This window comes from Meleagris gallopavo, chromosome 1, assembly GCF_905368555.1.
Source record: "Meleagris gallopavo chromosome 1, MGAL_WU_HG_1.1, whole genome shotgun sequence".
Taxonomy (NCBI): domain Eukaryota; kingdom Metazoa; phylum Chordata; class Aves; order Galliformes; family Phasianidae; genus Meleagris; species Meleagris gallopavo.
In genome coordinates, this window is record NC_139404.1 from 46372639 (window position 1) to 46399369 (window position 26731).

A 26731-nucleotide genomic window follows, 5' to 3' on the forward strand; every position below is an offset into this window, starting at 1 on the left:
TTAGCACATAGACTGCCACTCAGACCTTTGGGTACCTTCTGCAGTAAAAATTACAGAGGCAGACTGGAAGAGATTTGAACATATATGGTCACACTAAATCCAGTGAAAAAATTACTTTTTTTTTCTTTTTTAATATAGCCCATATTTCATTTCATCCAATATTTCTGCTAAATAAAGTGGAAATGACACCCAGAGGCTTAGGAATAGATGATGGTATAGCATCCAAGGGTATAAGCTAAGGCTATAAGTCTTCCACAGTACAGGTCCAAATACAGCATGGCCTGACTGATAAAAAAACAATACTGCATTCATAAGGATACTTGATGAAGTCTACTTTAGCATTAGAATTATCCAGTGCCCTGAGATTCAGACATTTATTAAGATTTTACACCTATCCAAGATGATGAATTTGTTGCTAATAGTTCACAAAATTTAATTACATCTGTAAGACCAAAAGGGCAATATTAATGTGTGCCTTATGAACTAATAAAATTTTATGGTTATTTTTCAAGGTTAAATATTCCCTGTGCATTTTTTTTTTTCCTCTGAAGATTAGAATGAGTGGAATAAATGTCTAGTTTAAGAAATGCTGATACTGCTCAGGAATAGCTTCACAGAAATATTAGCAAGATTGATCTGTGAATCAATTTATTCTGTGAAGCTGATTTTTTGAGATCTATTTACAAAATCTTAAATGCAAATTTATATTTTACTTAGCAGAAAAAAAGTTCAATACTTCAGATTATTCCTATCAAGTCTTAACTGCTAGCTCAAAAGTAGAGAAACTGTGGCAGAGATTCTATCACACACTGCCAACCTTGTTCTATCAATCTACTGCAGAAACAGAGAACAACTCTACATGAATTTAAACACATGGGCAGTCTTTTTTTTTCTCTTAGACAATCCTAATGTGAAGCCATTGTTTTAGCTGTCAGCATAAACCAAAAATAAAACTGTTCTTACGATGTAAACCTAATTTATGGCAAGCAATCAGACAGAAAATGCAAGATTTCAGAAATGGAAGTAACAAACCATTTCTTTTCTCTCCTGTTTTATTCTCTATACCTAACAATCATTTGCCATTTGGTCCATGGAGTACTATTCTCTACTAGTTCAGGAATAACATTCGGGAAATTTAAAATAATACAGAGAACTACAGACCAGTCTCTCATTTTCCTCAGAAGATCAGAGAGAGCTGGTAAGTTGAGTACTCCCAGCCTGTCAGGAATTTACTGGCAGGGCAGATAATAGTTACAACATGCAGCTCTGCAGCTAGAAAGGCCAGCCAAAATGACCTTTGCTCTCAGTAAAGCGAAGGAGAACTCAATGACTGAGTTCAGCCAGTCACACTGGCAAGAGGTAGTAATGCCCCAGACAGTGGGGAGAGTTCATCAAAGCATCCACCCGCCTGGGGAAAGGAGACTGACACATGCAATTTTATGTTCAAAAATGCTGCTTCATGCTCTAAAATGAACACGTGACATAGTACAGCAGTTTGAAAAAAAAAAAAAAAAAGAGCATTATCGAAGTCAGCAACTCTCAGTGAGACAAAAATAGGGAAATTCAGGGTAAAAAAGGAATGCAAATTAGATCCTTGTTTTAAACGAGTGATCTCTGTAATCATACATAACTTATTCAAGCAATAAATGTGCATGTACTAAAGTGGCAGGCTGACATTCGCATACGATTATGCATATTATTAAATAACTTAAAACTGTGAGTGATACGGCTGATTTCATTTAGGTCATCTCTAGTGTAAGATAACAGCCAACATGATTACAGATACAACTTACAAGCCATGCCAGTTAGATAATTACTGTATTTATAGCTTAAAATAAAATTACATTTCGGGATCTGCTCACCTATACAGCCAAATGTTCTTCCAAATAAAATGCCATGAAAAAGATCATAAAGGTATATGGGAAAAATGAAGACAGAAAGAATTACCGTACATTTTTATTGCTAGCTTGACCCTGTTAGATATTACAGAGGTGATGGGTACCCTCACAACTTCTTTGATTATTCTCTGGGCATCTGACACAGTTTATTTTTAACCATACATACATATTTTCATATTATGGTTTAAAAATGTCCCTTTTTTGCATCTGGTTTTTATTTTGATTTTAATGGACTTACTATGCCTTTGAAAAATGTCTGTGTTCACTAGACTGCACATTTCTGCAGCCTGGTGTTTTAACTAATGAAAAATCTATCAGCATTTTTTCATGCTAATTACAGTGGAAAGCTCTGCAGTCGAGCCCCTTTACTATGGAAGAAGATAATGAACGCCATCGGCCAATTTATGGGGCTGTGGCAATGTATAGCAATCTTCCCATCACAGTAAGTATGTTTATGGTGATTAATCTAGCACTGAAATCTGAAAAACAAGGATAATCTGACATTTTCTTTTTATACTGAATGACAAATGATAACATTGTTAAGGACTGTTCTGTACAATCTGCTAATTTTTTATATAATGAAAGCCAAAAAATCAGCAAAGTAAAGTTTCAGTTACATGAGTAGGAATACTGATGTTTGGGTCAGATTCTAGTCTGTTTGGTGCACCTACACTATAAGGATGTTATCCCTGGGTCTTCCAAATAAAATGCCATGGAAAAGATCATAAAGGTATATGGGTAGCATGTTATTCCATGCTACTCTTCGATCATTGTTCGTAACAAAGATCCCCTCAAGCCTGTTACTGCCCAAGTGTTTTGAAGAGGTAGGAGTCATGCTCCACTCTACCTCAGATGGTAGAATCTAAAGCTGTGGCTTGATTTTTGGCCCTTATGTACTATGTCTGATATAGATCTCTCACTCCTTCAATTCCAATTCACCAGTGAAATCAAGAAGGTGCTTCCACTTAAGCAGAAAAGCAGAATATATAATGCAATGTTAGTCAATAATCATCTGTCATTCTTGTGTATTTCCCAAATCATGATTCATAATCATGATAACAAAAATCAAAAAGTCAACAGCCCATTTCAAATAGGTCTGTGTTGTTGAGAACTCTCATTTGTCAAAGCACTCTCCCCATACAATTACTTTCAGTGAAACTATTACATTCTGAAATTTCTGTGCCAGGTGGTGACTAATGAAGAGTTCATACAAGGGTAAGGGAAGAGAGCATTTAATTTTGGAGAACAGAGTAAACAGAGTCCTTATAGATATCATTAATCTGACTCAGAGTAATGTTATTGTTTTATAATCACTGTGCCTCATTGCTGTTCAAACCTGTGTAATACAAATAGCAGTCTGCCAAACAGAAAAGATATTTCAGTATCTATTAATTTTTCTATCAATTCTTTTTCAGTGTTTCATTTTCCAAAAGGGAGCAGATCTTCCCTTATGTAACATGGAATCATGGAGTACTTTAAATTTTGAAGTACTTGTATAATGTTGTTGCTAAGCACTTCATTAAGAAACAGAAATTAAGTTGGTAGATAGCTTACTGCAAATAACTGGGCTTAAAAAAATTCTATTTTTAATGTTTTTTTTTTTTTTTTTTTTGCAGTCTTTGTCTATTTATCTATAAAATTATTTAAACCTCTGCTTTATCTTCTCTCCTACAGAATTTTGATATTAATCTTTATTCTGATATTAAGCTTTTATGGTTGTTTGATGAAAGCCATAATCATGCTGAGATAAGTAAATACAGTATTTGATTCTTAAAAATATAAGCAGGTGACATTCTATGCCTACTGCATTACACTTACACCAAAGACTAGGTAAAAAATTATTTGGTGAGTTACCTGGTCTTGAGGAAGATACTCTTGCTATCTCTAAAGAACAAGGCTTTTTGGTCACTGCTATGTCTATCAAATCACAAAGACTGCTGTCATTTTCTGAAGGAACTGCATCCAGAGGTACAGAGGGTATACCTTCCAATGCATAACCTCTCTTCTTTGAATAAGATTCCTGAAATGCAAAAGAATAATTAGGTAAGAGAGAGAATTCTCAGGTGACGGTAAAAGAACCAGGTTCGGTAACTGGCTAGCAGGACTTACCATTCAACAAGTTAAATGTCACGTTCTGCCAAAATACAAATTTTAACAGACTGGAATGATTATTTGCTTGCTTGAACAATGATAACATTTCTTTTTGTTTGTTTAAATGTTATTTTATTTGTAACAAAGTACATGTATATATAAATAAATACCTTTATTCACAAAAAGCTGTATTTTGATGGCAAAATCCCAGGATATAAAGATGAATTACTTCTGTATACTTGAATGAGCAGCAACAATGACACAAAGTCTCTTAACATTTATACATAGAAAGTATCCCCACCATTAGGAAATGTTGAGGAAGGGAAAAAAAGACATTAGCCAGAAGATTCAGTGGTATACTGAACTGTCCCATCAAGCAGACTGCCTGTGCTTTAGAACATTAAGAATATACTATCAAGTCTCAACAGCATTAGTGGACTTGTGACTTCTTTTTTATCACAGAAGAAAGGAATTGTATAGACAAAGACATAATCCTAAATATATAGGACATATGGATGACTGGAAATGTCAAGGACTGTACATAAATCAAGTATCATACAATAAAATAGATACATAAAAGTGGAGAGGTTACTGGGAAAATGGTTGGAATGTAAACCACTGACAAATAAATTCTTATGAACTCACTCCATAAAAAAGTAAATGTGACAATAGTACACCAAGCAGAACTTTAAGTTTGAATCAAAATAAAGTTAATAATTACATCATCTGGAATTCTATCTAATGAAAACTAACTGAAGATGTTAAGCATTAATTAGAAAGAGTGCATGTAGCAAAAAGGACAAACAGAAAGATCTCATTGCTGGAAGAAAGAAACATACTCTTCTGGTTGCTGTAACGTGACGTGCACTTCATTTTGTAGGCACTGAGCATACTCGAGAAATTTTTTAGCTGTTAACCAATCCATGTTAAATGTTAGCAGATTACATAAAATCATCTTAAAGTATCAGGCATCAAGTAATGTGATTTTATTTTCTAAGACTGAAAGCTTCAGCAATCTTCTCAATAATATCAGTTCTGTTGTCTCACCTCACCCACTGCAACGTGCAGGAATTCTACAATAACTCTACTACATATGTCCTAGATATTTCATCTCTACCAAAAAATCTCTTAAAGAAATACAATTCCATTATAGTTGAGTAATCTTTACTTCTGAAATCAAAGTAATCTGATTTTAATTTTAAAAAATTAGAGATAATTCAATCTCAAATTTCTGTAAAAAGTTCAAGATTACAAATATAACTGAGTACCCACTATCAGGAACTAAGAATTAGTTCTTATTTGAAATTAAAATTTATAAAGGTAATATACTGTGCTCAGTACATTCAAATAAGTATTTAGTTGAAAAGATAAGATGTATACTCCACAGAATGAAGAGAAAAAGAGAGAAAGGTTGAAAGTGTGTGAGTCACTGGGAAAGTATAAGAGCCGTCCATCCTATTACAATATAAATTAGATTATAATATAATAAACAGCAATATGAGGCTCAAGTTGCAGGTAACACACCAGGGAAACACCATGCCTTTTACTCAAAGGCCTCTGGCAAACTGGGTCTCTTCTGAAAATACTGAAAATAGTCTAATGTATCTCATTTGTAATTAAAAGCACAGAAAAGACTAGAAAACAGAAAGGGAAAGAAAAAGGATTGTGACTGTTGGCCAGCAGGACTGAACTTGCTTATAAAAATATATATACGGTGATTGCAAGTGATGATATATATGTAGGTTGCTCCTAAAGTGACGCCTTCTATTTATTTCCATGGAAACTACAACAGATACAAAAAGTGCAATAACATTACTTGATTCAGTAAATTCTCAGCTACAAAATACTATTTTTCAACATAGTCACCACCATTAGCTGTGCATTTGGGCCAGCAATGAACACAAGCCTGCATGCTGCACTACTAAAAATCTACACGAGTGGGGGTGACCCACTGTTGCCACTGCTGAAACCCACAACCCCACTCTTCTCACTTCCACTATTTGGTCTCCATAAATGTTCAGCAAGTGTCAGTGAATGTCAATGGATGCCATTTTTTCTGCATGGAGAAATTCAGTTCCACACCTTAGCTTTATATGTACTTCCATGTCAGACACCATTCTGTAAGACTGCTACTGTACTGTCAAGTATTCCATGGCGACAAAATGTAACAGAATATTGTTGGGAGGGCTCAAACCTCTAATGCCATACCACCAACATCTGACTCTCACATTTCAGGCCAACATAATAAAATAGGAGGTATTATTTTTGAAGCAGCCCTCATATAAGTGAAAACAGCATTCCATACCAAGGGTGTATCTTCAAAAATTACAAGATTTTGAGTTAGGCCTTTTCTCCAAGTTTCTGGCAAGCTTTACCTTCTAGATTCTCTTACTTTTCTTACAAGAATGAGTTGACCTCTTGGAGTCTAGGCTATTTACATTTGAAGGCTACACTCAATCCTGTTATTTAAAAACTTACCACATCTCAATTTACATAAGCCTCAATATCAATAAATTATGCCAGTAAATATTAACTGCCATCACAACTTATGTGAAACACCTAGTGAGAATCAAATAGATTAGAAAAAAATTATTTTAGGCTTGAGATTTTTTTTTTTTTTTTTTTTAAGAAAATATGTGGAATGTTTTCCCTAAGAGTGTTTATACTTTAAAAGGTAATTTAAGAACACTGGTCTAGAAGGAGTTTAACTAGTGGCCAATTTCAATGATCTTATTGTCAGATAATTCAGAAAACTTTAAGGTTGTATCACTAATTAGCTGCAAACAGACATAGACTTGAGGTATGATACACAGGCTTTCCTTTTTTTCTTGAAAACCTTTAATGGAAAAAGTATTTTAATAAAGGTACAAAAGAAGAATGTGATTTATCTGCCACTTGTAGATATCTTCTTTTATATAAGGAGTGATGAACTTCCATCAAATTCTAACTCTTAGAATTTATTCCACAATAGTAGGCTAAATTCAACCTGGCCAATATTTCAGAGATTACTATGATACTTCTACTAAAATACCTTGGAGTGTTATTGATCCTAAATACACTGCCAGCCTAAATCTAGCATGAAACTGAGCAATGAATGCATTTACCATGTTTGTTATTTCTCAGTGTTTATGAACTGTAATACACTGTTCTCAAATCGGGACAGTTCATACGTCCCACAGTTCCTGATAAGTCACAAAGCCTGCTGAGATGAATCAGGAATTCTTTCAAGAAAGAAGTCCTAAAGAGGCTTTCTGATCAATGAATGAAGATTGGGATATTTTTTGGACACATGAGGTGGTGAGGAGAAGGCCTGAACTGCAGCAATGTTGTGTGAGTTTGTCATGATAACATACTGAGAATAAATCACTGAAAATATTTCCTGTGTCATTGTAACTTACAACCACAACTAGATAGTGAAATATTTATTTTGACTTATTCTGTATTGAAACAAAGCGGTAATAGTACTGCAATTTTATGGCTATAAAAATTCTCTTTATCTATTTCAAATAATTTAACCAAAGCCATTTGTATAGTATCGTGTAATTAAAATCATTTTTCATGAATCAAACTATGATGAATGTTCCTTGTTATGACAGCTAGAAACATTTGGATATGTAATTTGTCACAGAATAGATAATAAGGTTCACTCCATGATATATTACAAAATTTGGAAAATCCTCAGTAATCTCATTTAAGGGTTATGACATTGGAGAATCTACTCTGGTTGCACAAAGTATTAAAAATACAGCTTTTAAAAGTAGTCTTGTTTACCCTTTTTGCAACCATCTGAAATCATGGCTTTGCTGTTGTAATACTACTAAATGTTATCCAAAAGAATTTTTTCTGACCAGTACCTGGAACAGCTCTTGTGATAAAGTTTCAGTAAGTTATCCCAAGAGCTGATAAAAATGTTTATTAAAAAAAAAGAGAGGTTTGTTTTCCTGTATATTCATATTGTTAGAAATGTAAAATAAAGACACATTATTTTTTCAGAAACCATTCACAAAAGTTGAATTTTCTTTTTCAAATTTTTGTTCAAGAAAAAAAATGAGCATTCTTATCGATATGGCACAATTAGTGCGATAGTAGTGTAGCTTTATCCTCTCCTTTCAGTTGTGTATTTTCATGTATCTTGCTTAAAAACTAAAATTTCATATGAAAAGTCTGCTAATGTCAATCCTTAAGAGCTGAAGAGTCTTACAAAGTTTCACAATATAAAATTAGCTAATGTAGCCCAAATTACAAATGTCTGAAAAGATGGGTACATTGTGAGCATAATGAATGCAGTGTTAACCTCACAGCGGGAGCATATCACTGTATTTTATGGAGAATTTTCATAATTTTCTCTGGCAGATATTCAGAATTTCAAATGAAGCTAGATTGTTGTAGTCATGCAACACATTTTCCTATGCATGCGACATCCAGGCCATGAAAGAGAGTAGATGATTCCTCTAATAAATAACTGACTATGACAAAGAATGTACTGCAAGTCTAAATAATTTCATTTATGCAAATGCTAATGGCTGTGTGTGACAATGTAGCATAATGCAGTAACTGGTTTAATGAATGAGTCTTAGTTTAGCTGAACAAAATGCAATTAAAAACTAGAAAGAAATTTCCAGGTTAAATATCCTTCCATTTTTTCCACTGTTTTTTTCATGAACAATGTTAAACAAAACTGTTTACAAAAAATACAGCTTGCCTGTATATCAAGCTATAGTGAAATGCCCACGTAAAATGAAGGTTATTATATTAAACAGATAAAATGAGTCTAAATCTCAGCTCCATGGAAACAATGCTTCTCTGCAAGTTGCTTAGCTCTTATGCTTAGGTTTTAAACTCTCTCTCTCTCTCACACACACACACACACAAAAGCACTTAGCTCAAATTTCTATAAATTTAGGGAAATCAGGATGAAAAAAATAAACATTTATACATTGTTAAGTATGATAATAAAAACAATTCTTTAGTCTTTGTCAAGTATTCCAATATCATTTCATCATCTCATAGGTAGACCTTCATATATGAAGGAAGGCCCAAAAAAAGGTTTTATTTTCATACACCACTTTCTGCATTAAGTGATAGAATAAATCATTAGAAAGTGAGGAGCTGTGGTGATGCATCAGAAGATGAATGAAGATAATTTCACAATTACAAGAGGTAAGTAAGTTTCAAAGTTCAAAGCACACGGAAGTACAGGAGGAAGGCTCTTCTGGCACTGTGGTCAGAAGAAGAAAGAAACAGCTTTCCACATTACTAGAGATCAATAAATGCATTTATACTTTTGTCAGGCTCTGAGTTTAATTTCGTAACAGTCCTAAAATTTGAAGGTAGCTATGAAGATACATTTTACACAATACATATTTCTCAATTTGTTATATAATCAGACCTTTTCGATAAAAACGAAGAGAGTTTTCCAGAGGTTGGTTAGTTTTTGTTTTGCTTTCCTTTTAAGAAAAGGATTGCAACACAAAAGAAAAGAATTTACTGGGAGAGTGCTAGACTTCCTGACTTACAAAAATGTCAGTAGTTTGCAGTCAAAAATTGACAGATTGATTATCAGAATCACATGATTTTTTTTTTTTTTCTTAAAGTCACCATTAAATTGCCTTCCCCAAGGGGAATAAAATAAATGTTTTCTTCTTTAATGTTTTCAGATGTGCCTGAGAAAGAGTAGGTGTGAAATATGCAATTAAAGAGTGAATAAGAATTCAGAATTCTGCCTTTAGACAAGACAGTGAACTCTTCACCCTTTTGCCAGCATGCTTTCCACAGCTGAAAGATCCATGGACTCAGTCCAGCTCTGAAGAAAATTTTGTCTTCTGCCCAATCAAAACTTTACTAAGGATTAAGCAATACAGCAAAAATGTTATGAAACTCCCTTCAATCACTACCTTGTGTTAAGCAGACAGGTTGGAATCTTCTCAGATTTTATAAATTAGTTCCTGTTAATTATAGTGCCAGTAAACTATGAATAAATGAGTTGGAGGAGACAGAAGAACTGAGTACATCTAGGTAGATATGGAAGTATAATATATTCATAGATTCATAACATCAAAGAATGGCTTGGGTTAGAAAGATCATCTAGTTCCAACCCTCCTGCCATTGGCAGGAATACTTTGCACTCGATCGGGTTGCTCAAAGACTTATCCAACTTGGCCTTGAACATCCCTTAGGAATGGGGCCTCCACAGTTCCTCTGTGCAACCTGTTCCAGTGTCTCATCACTCTCACAGCAAAATTCTTTTTATCTAATCTAAACCTATACTTTTTTACTTTAAAACTATTATCCCTTGTCTTCTGTGTAAACAGTAATTTTCTCTATTAACCTAAAGCAGAAAATAAGCGTGGAATGGCAAACGGCAAACTGACTTGACTAGAGAACAAATAAAATAAAAAAGGAGAGGATTATGAGCAGCAGTTTCTTTGCAAAGAAAGCTTTACCATCTCAGTGTGCTAATTTGTTACTGATAATCTGTGCCTTTTTTGGAAAATATTTAGTATCTGTCCATGCCATTTATTCTGAAATTGTACAAATTTTCACAAATTTGCACAACAGAAACCAATAGCTTGATGCCATACACAATAAATTTAATTTAAGCTACACATAAACATTTCAGAAGAGAAGTCTACCATGTTTAAAATTTTTCTAGTTTGATATGAAGAGAAAAAAAATTAACTGTGTTTGGTATAAGGGTTATTACTGCAGTAGTGTAAGCCAAGACTCTCTCAGAAAAGAAACTCAAATGGAGCTTCCATAGTAAAACAGAAAGAACAAGAAAATACTTTTCTGAATACAGAAGTTACTGAAGGACATAATACAAAAAAATTAGTAGTTTTGTTATGAGTAATTTCTTTATCTGGTATACACCCAGAGAAAGTGAGATACAAAATCAATGCAAGTAGCGTATTTTGAAGTTATTCTTTAAAAGTCCCCATATGCATGAAAAATTCGGTATGCACTTCCTAATTACATAGAATTAAACAAGTGTCTACAAAAGCATAGTATTTTTAGAGCATAATTTTCAGCAGTGTGAAAATGGAACCTAATAATAAGAGGCAATCAGAGAGAGAGTAAATTCATATCATAAGTCAGAATCTGTATTCAGAAATCAGAAAGTAAGTTGTGCCATTAAAAAAGGATGAGAAACATGAACCAGTATAGTAGAAAAATCTTAATACGCTGTTGTTTCAAAGAACAGTAATTTCCCATTCAGAACTGCTATTAAGAATCTTAATTCTCAATGGAACTCGATGTACTATGTAGTTCCCTGGCCAAATATGCACCAAAAAAAGTACTAAAACTTGCAACATTAGCAAGTTTTTAACATGTCTATTTGCAGATACAAGTTCCATGATCTGGTACTACTCTATGATATTGCCTTCTTATTCAATTCTTCAAGGATTGACTTCACTAGGCTAATCTCAACTGGATAAGATTGAAGGACTACACATCAACATAGCTCTATAATTTATGCATCAATGAGGAAGAAACATTTGTCTAGCCAACATGCTATTTCCTTATAAGGGGCTACATCAGTTTGTACTGAGACTTGTTTAAGCTTTATTTGTTACAATCTCTATGGTGTGATAATCTACTTATTGCTTATTTTTTGCATATAGAAACCAAAAATGTTGTGATTTTATAGAATAATCATTTAATAAAGGTTAGAAAATAAATCTCGCTGCATTTTTGACAGTATTTGAAAGCTTTCTATAATTTTACTGCAATATTCCTGCTTAAAAGAACCTAAGAAAGAATTTGACTTCTGTTTGGACAGAATCCAAGAATCTCACCTCAGATTTGCAGTCCTACCAGCTTTTATTGCAGATATTCTCCATTAATGCTGTTCAATTTTCCTCCACGTTTGAACTGCTAGTCAGTGTTACACAAAATGCTAAAGAGTACATAAAGCTCTTTTACCTACTGATTCTAATGCTTTAAGTTATGCATTTCAATAATCGCATAACTCAACTTCAAAATGCCAATGTAAATGCTTAAAGTTACAGAGAATCACAGAAAACATAGGATCAGAGAATATGGGTTAGAAAGGACCCCATGGACCATCAAGCTCCATCTTCCCTAGATCAAGTACTAGATCAGATAGTCCAGGATCCTTTCTAACCTGCCCTTAAACACCTCCAGGGACAGGGCATCCACAGTCTCTCTGAGTAACCTGTTCCAGCAATTCACCACTCTCTCAGTAAAAAACTTCCACCTGACATCTAGTCTAAATTTGAAAACTCAAGATCCTTTCACTGTTATATGATGAGGAAACAGAGTTGGCCAGAAAAATAAATTTATAATGCAAAAAGTCTGCATGTATTGTAGAACCAATTTCTGGGTCTTAATCACCTGAATCAGACTGAAAATGACATCCTATTCAGACTGCAGTTCTTCTTTGGTCACTGAATCTGGAATGAGAAATAATTATTCTCAGAAGAAAGATGGTTAAGTTGGCTGTCCTCAAGAGTGGGTAGAAAGGAGCACATGCAAACCTGTTGCTTTGTCAGCTATACACCCTCTGTAAGGGATCCTGTGTTTAATTTAACACAAAATCAGCTCTAAGGCTAGGTAAGTAGTCAAATGCACCCCTCTACTTCACCTCTCTGGCTGAATTCCAGTGGCTTCTTGTTCAACATAAAATAGCAATCAATAGAAATGAATTGAATCAGAGATGTCTATCCTTTCTCATTGATAAAGAGAACACAAGCTTCCAGATGGGTTTCTGAATGAACTTTCTGCTGTCAATATTTATTCATCCCAATGAAAAAACAATAACTCTATAAAACCAATCTGAATGAATCAGGATTTAGGCCACTCTCCACATACAAGTGGATTACAATAGTTTACTCAAAAAGCCTTATGCCTATATAGAACTTAAGCATCTATCAGATAGAAAGGATAACTAGAGAGAAAACTAGCGTGCTACAGGTACTTAGAGAATAAGGGAGTGTAAATTACTACCTGAGAGTTATGGACCTAATTGTGATAAATTCAAATTTAGGTAGAACTAAATGGAATTTAACATTCCTTAAAGATTCTATTTTCTCTCATCTTTTTCATAGTATAAAATGTTGTGAATTGAAAACTAGGATGTAATAATATCAACTGAAATTATATAGTCAACTTGTTACTGTCAAATTTTTAATTTGCGTCCATGTCTCCATATGTATATCCTTTATGCTGAAGAACTCTGCAAAATGTTTGTTCTGGTTGGATTGTTCTGGTTATAGGGAGAAACTTGTGTAAGACTTGTTTGTTTGCTTTTAATCTCCTTTTTTCAAAGAAAAACAACTATTCTCTACATTGCAATAGGGTCACTGTTATTTCTACCTATTACAGTAAAATATCAGGACTGTTTACTGTTTCTAGAATGTGAACTGAGCATTTGCATTCTATAGCAATACAAATGATTGCGAGCATTCTAGGTAGAAAACCATAAAAAATAACTTCCACATTTCCTAGCTGAATTGTCTTCCTGTGGAGGCCAGAAGGTTGAAAGACTTATTTGACCAGAATTAGCAGACCACATTTTCTATTTGTAAACAAATTCAAAATACATGATCATGAAAAAATACAGCAATATAATCTTATTTCCCATTTTTCCTTAAACATGAACTATCATTAACTTCAATTTCATTTTGTTTGACTTGCAATTCATGATTTCATATTAATTACTAAATACTGGGAACAATTAATTAAAATCAGCTTGGGATTGTTGGAAATTCTTAGCCTTAAATTAAGTTTGGAATATTGTGAATACATGTCTCCTGAAAAATGGAAGCCCAAACGGGATTAAGAAAAGGAATGCTTATGCTTAAGCAGGCTTTAGTAATTTGTTGAATCAGAGTTTATCTGATTCAACAAATTACTAAAGTATAATAGATATTCATGGTAGAAGAAATGTTCAGTGAAATACAACAGTCCAGCATGACATTAAAACCAAGGCACACAATCTCTTTTGTACGGTAGGAAAGGATTTACAGAAACAGGTTATAAAGTTCTTTTTAAATGCTCAGTTGTCAGTCAGATCTTTTCTTCAGTAAGAAATCAGGTTCTATCAAGTTTACAGACTTCTTCAGGGACTTACTCTCCCTGACCTATGAAGCCATTATTTTCCCTACTAATAAGAACTGGAGAAAAAAAATCTTTCTCTCAATTTCCAGCACTGCCTTGTCAGCAGTTATCAAACATATCTGTACACCACCAATAAGTAAGTAAGTAAATAAATAAATAAATATCCTGTTACTATTATAGAAACAAATACAAGGCATTTATCATGGCTTTTATTCCACAAAATGTAGTATTGAACATTTTGGGTAGACTAAACTCCTACGTATTCAGGTTTCAAGAGTATGCTTTAATATTTCTGTTATGAGGCAGCTGAAGGTCTAACATTAAGTTTTTCATGTAAAGATGAATTTCATTCATGTACAAAACTATTTTTATGCATTATTGCTATCCATTTGCTGTGCAATTTAAGTTGGTATTTTCTTCTCTTTTCCCTTAATTTGTCAGGCTGTACTGAAAGCACAAACATTCCCTTAAAGTGTGTTGTCTGAGTACCACTAAATTGCAAACCACAAAGCAGCATTTAAGATCTTTCCAGTCCATCACTGTGCCCCGTTTTAGTTAGGAGCATGATGATGTACAACTCAGCAGTAACTTGTACATTCATTTGAATATTTTTAACAGCTATTAAGTCTGTCCTGAAAATCAGCATGATTATCAATCATATGACTTCTGATATACATCAGCACTTCCATTTTTGTTTGATTACTCTTTCTCTGTCTTTCCCATTTCATTTTGCTGTTTCATGATCATACCAAGACATGACACAGACCAGCAGTGCCCAGACTTACACAGTGCTGGTCAGTCATTAGAAAACATTCAAAAAACAGAGCTTGTTTGAGGTATTTTATAGAGAACTATAGCATCCAGATTATTGTGTATAATTTTATGGAAGAGACTCCTGGAAGGCATCTCAACCAACATTTTAGTCAAAACAGGCCTATGTAAACCATTAGCACAGGATGCTCAGGCTTGACCAGTCAATTCTGAAAATACTTAAGGATTAGTAGATTGCAACATTTATGTGCAACTTACTAACACAGTAAAAATGAATATGCCACAAGACATCTGAAGTCATCAGCAACTGGAAATTTATATTGGAAATTAAGTAGTTACATATTATGTACAAGAACAAAATACTCAGCTTCATTCCTTAAAGCAAAATCAGAAAATCTAGCATACCACTAAAATAAGCAGCATTTTTTCCAATATATTTATTTCCTATTGCTGTTTAGCAGGATACAATCATCACCTGCTGATCCTTTCTAGCCAGAATACATACTGCACTTTTCAGTAGCTGCTTCAGTGTGTGGGTGGCATGTTCCTGAAATTACCAATGAAGCTTCAGTTTACCGCAGAAGAGACAACACTGAAAATCATGAGTGTAACAGAAATAATAGATAATATTTCTTTCCACATCAATACAATTTAAACAAACTCACAATTTAGTCTATTAAATTAGGAAAATATAACCATATTTTTACCTAAAGGCTCGAAATCTTAGGAAAATATTATAGAAAACATAAAAATCTTAATCTGGCTATTTACGTTTCAGGTATGCTGTTTCCCAAAATTTTCCTGGCTAATGGTGGTCTCTGGAAGATAATCACAGAATCATAGAATTGTAGGGGTTGGAAGGGACCTCTGGATATCATCAAGCCCAAACACCTGCTACAGCAGGTTTCCTACAGCAGGTAACTTCATCTCTATCTATACTACCATTTATCAAATTAGTATTCCACCAAACAAGATAACGTGTTCCTTTCTCTGTAACATATAAGTTAGGTAATACCTCAAGGCTTCCTATTTCTAATTTTGGTGAACTTTAACACCAAGTAATGTTAGCCAAATTAGTTTACTCACCAGTCTAACTTGAAATGTTCTTCCACTGAATGCACTGAGAGAGAAAGTCATTATGAAAGTGAAGGATGACACACAATTTCTTGGGTACATTTTATTCAAATGCTTTAGCCAAGAATGTTTAGTTAAAAATATGCTTTTCAGTTTTCTCTTATTAAATAGCAAAGGAGAAATACTCCTTTTTTTGTGGTCCCTTCTCTGTACTCTGTTCGAACAGTAGATTCAACACTCACACTGACCTTAAAATCTATAAAAATTTTTAGAGGCAGCTGAGAATAGAAGTTCAAGCTGGGTTAATATGTCAAGATGAAAACATATCATGCCTAATAAATTTACCAATATTAATATTATCCAACAGAGACACATGTTATCTCTTTCTGGACAGTACCAGTGACATTTCTAGGAATTTATTTCGTATCGGTGTGAAAACTGAGTTAGTTTCTTACCTAATTTCCTTGTTCATCTCTTATATATCCAAAACTGACTTTGTGATTTTAAACTTAATTGTGACATAATAATTGTTATTGTCAGATTTTCTATAGAACCAACTTTAAACTGCTTCTATCAAGGAAATACATGTGAAGTAGGAAAATTACTCCATTTGGCAATATAAAATTCCTCCCCATTAGAAACAGCTTTTTAAAATGACAAAAATAAGAAAAGACAGAGATGATGGTCTGCTTGAAGTAAGACATTAAATATACAATCCTACTAACTGATGCATCAAACTCTGAACTCTAAATATTCCTATCAGAATTTACACTGGTACCGAAACAACACTACAGTTTATCACCTATAAATGCAGTATGGAGTCCACTTTCTCATCCTTCCCTCCTAATACAAAACATTTTTTTTGAGAAATTTCTCTTCCACAGCAGAACCTGTGACAAAGAGTTTATGAGTTCCTATTTATAGCAATCCATGAATTCTCTGAGTACAGCTCAGTCTCAAAAAGTGCAAAGTTTTCCCTGTCCATTGCTACTAAAAAGATGAAAATCTGACATTAACTGAACAGTGCAATTCTTTAAATATTTCAGTATAGATATTTCCATATCTATCTGTTTCTTTTGTAAGTAGCATGCTTCCTGGCAGCTGGTAACAGGAAGTTTTATGCTTAAAGGTTTAAAATCAAAATTCCATTTTTTTCTGTAGTAACAGCACTACTCTCTACAGACATTACTTTTATGCTATAATAGTTAAACACATGTGGTGATCCTAGTTGGCTGTCATATCAAACACAGGGAATAACTGTCAGGGTTTTAAGTTATACATATAACACATTCAAGAGACAATGCAGTCAAGCTGATCCAGCAGCTTCCTAAATGGGACATAGCTAAACCTGCCTTATCTCACTATTACTTTATATCACAATTAGGAAAATATGCTGGCATGGCTGTCAAGACTAAAGTGTGCAGATTGCTTATTTTAAACACATAATATTGCTGTGTTCACACAGGACTCTGTACCACTCATCTCTCTGACATGACAGACAGTTCTGTATTTATCTTTGTACGTCAAGCCCTGCTAACTTCACCTGTTTAGCAGAGAAATATGGAGAGTAAAAAAAGAAAATGGAGTGGAAACTACAGAATTTAGCTCTTTTGGAGTATGCTGTTTTATTCCAAAGAAAATGATAGTACATTTGTATGTTGCTTTATGAAAAAACATATTAGAAGCTGAATACTAAACTAACCAGCACTGTGGAATAGAAGTTAAAGACAAGATACAATTCTATTAATGGGCAAACAAGAATGTTCTACCTCTACTTATTTCTTCCCACTCACCTTGCACCCCTTAACCAATAAATAAAGTAAATAAATGCCCTTGACAAACTGTTCAAATTGCTTCTTACAACTTTGCTCAAATGAGAGCCAGGAGTATACCAACAAGCACAGCACTTCCTCATAGACCATCCCTCAATGTCACCAGTGTTATTCCTGTACTTTGGCGCCACACAATCACACCATTACAAAGACCCACAAACATAGCTTTTCACAAATCCTATTTGCCCTTGAAGCACATAGCATTGAGAATTTTCAGGACAGAAGTCTATGGAAGAACACTACCTATACAAATGCTAGCCAAGACGTGTAGCTATAAAAGCAGATGAAATATGCTTACACGCTGATATGGAAACTCTATATATGAAATGCATGGAAAGTAAGAATTCCTTCTTGGTCTTATGCTTATTTTGTGCTGTAATAGGCCAAACAACAACTTTATTTCAATTCTGTTTCCAGTTTATGTATTTAATCAATTTCATCAGCATCTGTCACAGTTCTGAGTCTACTGATTAATGTCCTGAACAGACTCATCAGAGGACCTTTCCCACACCTCTGTTCATGGTCCCAGTTCCTGCCTCAGATAAATTGTAAGAGAACCAGTCTCTAAGTTTGCTGCAACCCTGTAACAACTGTATTTTAGCCAAGGACTTGCAGACTAGCTTGACTTCAGATCTACCTCATTACCATGGTCTGGCCCTGGTTCCTGACTAAGCCCACAGACCTTGTCTCTCGTTCAGCATGCTAGCAGACAAGACCCCCAAATTCCTTTAAGTGGTGCTGCTCTCCAGCAGCTCAGTCTATATGTATATATCCAGGGTTGTCCCTCTGCAGGTGCAAAATCTGGAACCTGCTCTTATTAACCATCATGTGGTTGGTGATTGCCCAGCTCTGTAACTTGTCCAGATCTCTCTGCAACCCAAACATCTGCTGAACTCTGTCCTGCCAGCCTTTCTTTGGAGATCCTCATAAGTACCCACACAGATATTTAGCTGAGTGTGCTACTTCTCCATCTAAACTTTCATATTCAGCACAGCTTTCTATATTTAGCAGAATTACCACTCTCTTGATAAAAGCTCCCTCCTTTAAATGGTCAGTAACAAAGATAAGACTTGGCTTCTAGCTTTTACATGATAACCAGGCACTGTTAAAAACTACATTTTTAAGGATCATATTTCAGTTTTCATTTCAGTAGTTATCTAGAGCACAGTGTGACCTCCCCAGCTAGTTGTTATACCTTGCCACATATCTCCTATTTCTATGGCTAGTCTGAGAGAAAGCTGTATGGGAAATAGCATTTTCTTTGATTCCAGATCTGAGACAGGAGGAAAGTTCATTGGCATCATTTCTTTTTCTATGGTTAAGAAATACAGACATTAAAGCATTAAAAATCTTGGTAATTACTGCAGAAAGAATTTACAAGAACTGAAGACCTATGGAAGGCACCTGTGGAAGTACTATTATGTCATTTATAAAAATTCTGTTTCAGTTTAACAAACATTTCACTGCACAGTGAACTGCTCCCAACAAAGCCTGCTATGCTAGTATTTTAAAGTGCCAAAGAAGTAGAGTACATACAACTTAAGGGGGCTTACATAATTGAAAGTTTTCGAGTTTGTTTTTATTCTGCTTGCGTATATTTCAGATTATATGAAATTCTGAAATTTTACAAGATAGTTATTCAGTTATGCAGGCTGAATAACAGTTTTCCTTTCGTATTGACTTACAACTACAGAATAGAGAACCTTCCTAAGAAAGGTCCTGTCAGATATAAAATACTCATTATTGGAAGTCAGTATTTTCCACCAAAATGTACATACCAATTTTACAAAGGATGGAGTTTCTGCTTAAAAAGAAAGATTAATTTTGGGGAAAAAAAAACACAAAAAACTGCCACAGTAACAGAAATTAAAAGCTACAGATACAGCTGGGTATCCTATCAGTCTGGCTTTTGATTATTTTGAGGGTTGGATGAAGTTGATTAACTGTTCTGTTTATATGTAGACTTAAGCAACTTCTAAAACACTGAAGCTTCTAAAAAAGCAGAAAGATTTTTACTTCAAGCTCTTCCAAGACTTCACCAGTGGTGAGACTATAAGAGAGGTCCTTATGCCAATTCTGAGAATACCAGTATTACTACTATACCAGGTTATAAAACAATTTACACAGAACTTTATATAACAGCCATTATTAAAATGAAACTTCCCAGCATAGTATGGATAGAAATTACACCCTGCATGTGAGAATTACCTCCAGCCAAGACCTTTTTTTGTAACTACAGTAAAGAAATCAAGTTTGTATGCTCTTGTCTTTGGCATACTGCATACTGTCTGCTTAGTAGCTCGCAGATGGACTCTGTCATAATCACACCAGAAATTCACTTTGTCATTGTACCTCTTACTGTGTATACAAACCAAGAATCAATTTAATGTTTGTTCTTCTTTGATGTGCAAAAGGAGTTTAATTACATAACTACAAAATCTGTTCTAGAAGAGACCAGGAAAAAGAAGCTTGTCATTGGTATTTAGGAGTAATTCACAGAGCCTTTTTTGTCTATTTCAGTCCTTTTAGTAGAGTATGGATTTGAAGACAGACTGACAACTACAATTATTTTACCTTATTCACATTGAAATCTGCATTTTCTGTCATGGCACTGTATTGACATGAATATCAGAAGCATATTTTTGTACTTTTATCTAAAACATACTGTTGTAGTATGTATTCATCATAATTTTTCCGGCCAATTCAACATGTTGGTCCTATTCTAAACAGTGAAAGAAAAAGCATGTGTTCTGCATCCCTATGAACAAGATACTCTCTGCTGCAATTTGAATTAATTTTGGAAGATCCCACTGATGAGCTAATAGTCTGAAAAACCACAAACAGTGACGGTAACACTTTTTCAACCGAATTCAACAACTTGTAAATTTGAAATTTTTCACTGCTAGTTTCTTTATTTTCTTGTATAAGAAAGAAAAATAATAAAAACTAAATACTACCTCTACCTCCATCTTCAGTTCTCATGGAGAAAAATGAGTTAGAAAGATATTATATCATTCTGTGAAAGAATGGGGATTAAATATACTCTCTTTTTTAAGAACCATAATTAAAAGTGTTGCGAGTTTTCAGGGCAAGGAAGATGAGTTATTGCAAAGTTGAGTTTAAAACTGAAATACAAAGAATCATACTAATTCAGTAGTCACTATCTTAAAATTTACATCCTTCTTGAAATTAATCTCTTTATTAAAAATAAGAGAGAGAGAGAAAAAAGAGAGAGAGAGAGATACTAACCAGGCTAACTTCATACTATTTTTCAAATTCATTCTTCAATTCTGTAACATTCTTTAAATATATATTATGTTAAAAAGAAACTAGGAACAGAGAAGGTTCTTAAAAATCAGGAAATCACTTCAAAATGACACATATGTTCATCACAGGAAAGTTTAACAATAATTAAACTGCAGTTAATACACACTTAGAGAAGAAAAATTCCATTTAAAAATTATTTTTCAAAACAAATTCATAAAAATGAGGAATTATTAACTACTGAGCTTCTATTGTAAATCAGGATAACTCCAATGGCTCTACACCTTGCCAAATGTCTGAAATGATAGATAGTTTGAAGCAGAAAAAAGCTACTGAAAGTGGAATGGAGTACAAAAGCAGCTTATAAAAAGACAGGACAGTGCTCATTGTTATTCAAGTACATTAGTTGCCGTATCCTGTTTCCACTGACTGCAGTGGAAGCCTTAGCATTGACTTCAAACAGGTGCAAGTCTCATGAGACTAAGGGGAATAAAAGGTACAGTCATGGTATGAAAGCAACAGTGTATACAGTGTGGTGAGACAGGATTCTAATTCCAATCTGGTACACAGGATTCTGACAAAGCTCATTAAACACAGTGCCAAATAAGGATGCAACCAAGAAAAAAAAAAAGAAAAAAGCAAAAAAAAAAAAAAACAAACCCAAAACCCCAGGCATTTCTAAATAGAAATTTGGCAGACCTCCATCCAATGCTACAAAAAAAGCTCAGGAAAGATGTCATAGAATTTAGAGTGCTAAGCTATAGAGGAGGAAGAGTACAAGGGAGACCCAGAAGCAGCCATAAGCATCATCCTGTTCTGTCGCAGTACAGGATCACTTGTTGAGGACACAGCTGTTGGCACGCCTTGGTGATTATTGCAAACTGGCCTGCTCTGAGTTGCTGTGTCTTAGACCCAAGTATATAATCCATTTTTATTTATTCCCAGTATTATCATGAGTATTTGAAAATGTTAGGGGACTGTTTTTTGTTTTTTTTTTTTTCAACTTACATAATCTTCAAAGAGAAGACTTAGGCTGTATTCTTACATCAGTTGAGTTATGTATGATGTCCTCAATTAATTCTATAAGGAAAGTAGCTGAGATATCATTACATTAATTAGAAGCTGGTCAAAAATAGAGAACTTATCCCAAAGGAAACTATGGACTGCAAAATGTCTTGCCACATTAAATCAGATGAGAAAGCTATGCAACATAAAATCTAAAATAGTGGTAATAATTATCAAACAGTCTGAATATTAAAGTCAGCTGGGTAACTGAAAAGGATTACAACAGGAACATTTCATTTTAAAACTGGATTTTGAAGTTGAAGACTGAAGGTAACAATTCTGAAGTGGATAAGGCAAGCCTGTAAATGACTGTAAGGTCAGGCAGAGAAGAGATTAAGCAGCTATTCCATAGTTATTGAGTTTTAGGGTGAAAAGGTAAACATATACCTGTGCAAGCATGGAAAATCCGAGGTTCCTGCATCCATTACAAGGTGTCAATGCCTCCCATAAACCTGAAGGACCACAAGTATTTTCACCTCCATCATCTTCTTCATCCTCTCTTGGTGATAAACACATTGAAGAAGGCCTCTGTACATAAAGAAGCAGTACTTTCAAATTAAACATAGACAGAGTGTAAAGAAACATTTCACTTAATAAAAAGAACTTGAAAGACTCTCTTTTATAAATGCCAAAAGATAACCTCCTATTTCAGTACAGAGCTATTACTCAACCATTATTCTGTTGTACAAAAATCACACTTTCTCAGGAAGGTGTATGTTGAGCTACCTGTAATTATACTTTAAACTTGAGTGAACATAGTAATATATGTTTGTTTTCTTGATTATCATGTAATTAGCAATTTCTACTTTATTTTAATTGAAAATTTGCTTTATTATTATCATTATTAAGTTGAGAACAGCTCTGAGATATTTAAAAATACAGTATCTTTCTATAGGGAAATAGCATGAACTAAGGGTATCTTGCTTTAATAGTCATCTGTTGTGTTCATAAGATAAAAATGGAATTGCATTACATTTGCATGGATTAATTCAGTGTTTTTATAGGGGAAAAAAAAAAGATAAATTCAGTCAAAATGTGAGGCTTCAATTTTTATTTGATATTTACCAATAGCAAACACGTTAGCATACTTTGCTGACAAAAATATATATATATTTAAAAATTATTTGTCTTTTTTTTTTTCACGAACTAGAAGGCCTGAAAGGTACTGGAAAAAGCTATTGAGCTGTGAGCATTAAGACTTCCATATTGGCCTCAGTGATAACAGAATAAGCCTGATTTTTGCTTAAACTCGTTTCTATCTTTTTTACGACAGCTGAAAGCAGAATATGTGGACATTTTCCATTTATTTATGTTATTTAGTGTGAACGATAATTCATTTCAACTAAATGAATTGCAATGGAAACTTCTATTGGTTTCCAGAGGAGGAAATTTAAACCAGTGACAAATGATTTTTAAAATATGGCGTTAAAAAAAATATGACAACAAAAATTGCTGATTTTACTCACACTTGATCTCTATGCCACAGATAATTATTTTGCCCATAGTTAAACTGCAGTACATGTAATAGCTGTCCTAACCTTCTTGGCGTTTCTTTAATAAGTCCATCTGATATTCAGATAACAAATTCTATCTCCAGGAATACTTAGTCAAGCAATCTTTCAGATGTGGCTGGATTTTTGAGTGGCCAGCATAATGCTGCTTGAATCAACGGCTGACCACATCTATTAATCTCTCTATTAAGCACCGTTATGAGGCCTATGCTCAAGCAACAAACAAACAGACAAAACCCCACCTAACTGCAGATTATTTTAGGCAACAGAATAAAGAAACGTGTGGAGTATGCTGCAAGAAGGGGCATGCAGAGGAGAAGGAAAAGTACTGGGGTACAGAAGAGCAGTAACAGCAGAGCAGTTTGAAGATGAACACGAACTGAAGGATACTGGCAAGCAAAGCAGAGGCACTGCACAGACAGGTGTTAATAAACCATGTAACACCTGGGGTTCATTTAGCCTTTGGACCCTTTGCTAACTTCTCATGCACATAGCAGATTGGTATATCACTAACTCAGGCATGATAAATATTTCTAAATTCTATGTCAGCTCACTCACCACGGTTGAGAAACCAGATATACCTGTCTCTACTAGTCTGATTCCCATGTAGGAAATGTTTGCTCCCTTGTTGCAGACTTCATGCATCTAGCCACAAGTAAGGTGGATTTATTTACTTTTTATTTTAAACCGATTTCTAAGCCATTCTTAGCAAGATATTTCATGAGGTTATTTTGACAGTCAAGTGGTACCACAGAATGTGTTCCCATAGCAACCAGTTTTCTTACAGGGATTATTAAAAGGATTGGGTTAACTCTGCAGAGTGTCGGTCATAAAGGACTATTACTGCTTTGCATTTGGACAGACAAAGGAAGCAGAATATGAGTCCTTCCCATCTATTTATGATGCCATCTTCCACAGTGTTTACCTTGTGTTCATATTTTAAATTTCAGAATTGTTGGATCACAGAACAAAGTGCTTCTTGCCCCCTGGAGCACAAAGCAAAGAACTGCATCATTACTAAGTGCAGAAAAGCCTATAACACACATCAACTGCGATCTTAAAAGCAAATATAAGAGGTTAAAAACAAATCAGGGAAAAAAATATAGTCAATTTGCTTTCTAAAGGCAAAAATTAAACACAGCATTGGAGATAATTTTTTAAAATAATTAACAGAGGATGAATAATGAAATTTGAGGAAGAACGTATGAGATTTAACTATTACAGAAAAAGTAGAAAATGATAATAGCAAAAATATTATTGAGCAATAAAAAGTAAACAAGCAGAACAAGAGGGAATTCTATTATTTACATTACACACAATATATGAGTACAGAGATAGAATGCATATCACAGAAATTTAAATTAATGCTATCAATATAGATGAGATGATATTGGAAATGTTCTATAATCAGATCTCCTGACCATTTTAAAAAAGGACCAGCAGATGTCAAAATGCATTAGAGAACATTTGGAATACACTGACTGGTACTCTGATGCCATCCAGGTATGACACAATACAGGCTAATTTACAGACAACTGAAAAGTAGGGCTGGATCTTTTCATACTGAATGACTGATTTCTGCTTTCTCTTTCCCAGATTTCTGCTACAGATAGAGCACTAAAAAGAAAGCAGTAAGATAAACGCATATGAAGGCCCAACAAGCAGCTATCACTATCACTTTTCTCACCAACCCCAGATGCCAGAAGCCTGGTTCTTCCCAGACAACAGGCAGAAAGGACAAGCTGCTGCTGCAAGGAAAAACAGCTGCAAAGAGGGGAAGGATTGCATGAGAAAAAGGGGAGTCAGAAATCCCCCAAATGAAGGAGTGGGTTTGCATACACTAGGGAGATGGAGACATCTGGGGGAGGCAGATGGGAGATGTAGAAAGACTTATAATCTATCCATGGATCTCAAAATGACACACAAGACCACAAAACCCTTAACCCAGGCCACCCACTTTCCTGCTATCCCTTCCCAGCCTGATTTTTGCTCAGATCTCCCTCATTTTTCCATTCTGTTGTAAAATTTAATTTTACCTCCTCAGAGATCCTTCGAACATGAAAATCTAATTTTGTGTATGCTGCTGGGAAGCCTTGAAATAGCCCTGTGGGGAGAGGTTTAGTGAAATTGAAGTTATTTATGCCCTCTTCCCAGAAGAAAAAAAAAAAAAAAAAAAAAAAAAGAAATAAAAAGAGAGGAAGAGCTTTCTGTCCTCTGAAGAAAAATAGACACAATTATGAACCTTTTATATATGCCTTTTCTGACTAAAAAAAGGAACAGAAAATGTAGCTAGAAAATGCCACCTAGATCACAGTTGCTCAATTAACAGACTTTGACATTACAGAACGGTGAAGTCAACATAACCTGTGGTACTAAGCTTCAAAAAAGCCAACTCTGTAAGTTAAAAGAGGCAATAGTGTAAGCATCATAGATCCTCAAACAAATCAAGACAGAAAACCTTAAAAGGTATCAGATATGATCTGTAAAAAAGTATTAATTGGTAGGGAAATCACCAGACACTTATGCAGAATACAACATCTAATAAATGACAGCTATATTCTAACTGAGACATTAAAATAAGTAATATAAACTGCTTAAAATAGTGCAAGACTAAAATGAATTTTCTGTGTATAAAAAAGAGAGAGAATAACAATACAGCAATGAGAGAATAGCAAGACCTGAAGTAAGAGCACTGGGCTGCTATAATTAGTGCCAAGATTTCTTCATACTTCACTGGTTCTGAGACATAACTACCAATTTGATGAGAATTTATATTACGTCTTTGAAAATTTATGTATGGAATTCTTCCTCTTTATGTCTTCATTTACACAAACTGCAGAATTGTCCCAGTAGGTAACTTTACACTGAATAGTATTTCATTCTGTAAACAGGCTATTTGTTCTTCTAATATATTTATGTACACCAGGTTGAGGATCACAATAACCTGATGTCTCCCTCCTGATATAAGAAAACAAGCTAATATTTAGCAACAGACAGGTTAATAAGTAGAGATGAAAAAAAGCAGAGAAAGTCTCTTCCACTCTTAAATGTCAACAGGAAAAGAAACATAACTTTGTGTTTGTTCTTGAAGAGCAAACTGCCTTGACAAACATATGACCATGCCAATATTTCATATGATCCTAAC

General features: G+C 34.3%; 1 protein-coding gene and 1 long non-coding RNA gene across 6 annotated transcripts in view; one reads left to right on the forward strand and one right to left on the reverse strand.

Moving 5' to 3' along the window:
• The window catches only part of ANKS1B (ankyrin repeat and sterile alpha motif domain containing 1B), a 407202-nt gene that overhangs the window by 287896 nt on the left and 92575 nt on the right, over positions 1 to 26731 (reverse strand). For all 5 annotated transcript variants that reach the window (XM_085223686.1, XM_085223680.1, XM_085223692.1 and 2 more), the window contains exons 9-10: positions 22463 to 22603; positions 3753 to 3918 (exon numbers count right to left, since the gene is read on the reverse strand). In XM_085223686.1, coding sequence (XP_085079812.1) covers positions 3753 to 3918; positions 22463 to 22603 — 307 coding nt within the window. The remainder of the gene's footprint in view (positions 1 to 3752; positions 3919 to 22462; positions 22604 to 26731) is intronic.
• LOC146545283 (uncharacterized) lies at positions 1748 to 25321 on the forward strand. Its single transcript, XR_014883260.1, has 3 exons — positions 1748 to 2340; positions 15619 to 15757; positions 25183 to 25321. It is a non-coding gene; the product is annotated as an uncharacterized LOC146545283 (long non-coding RNA).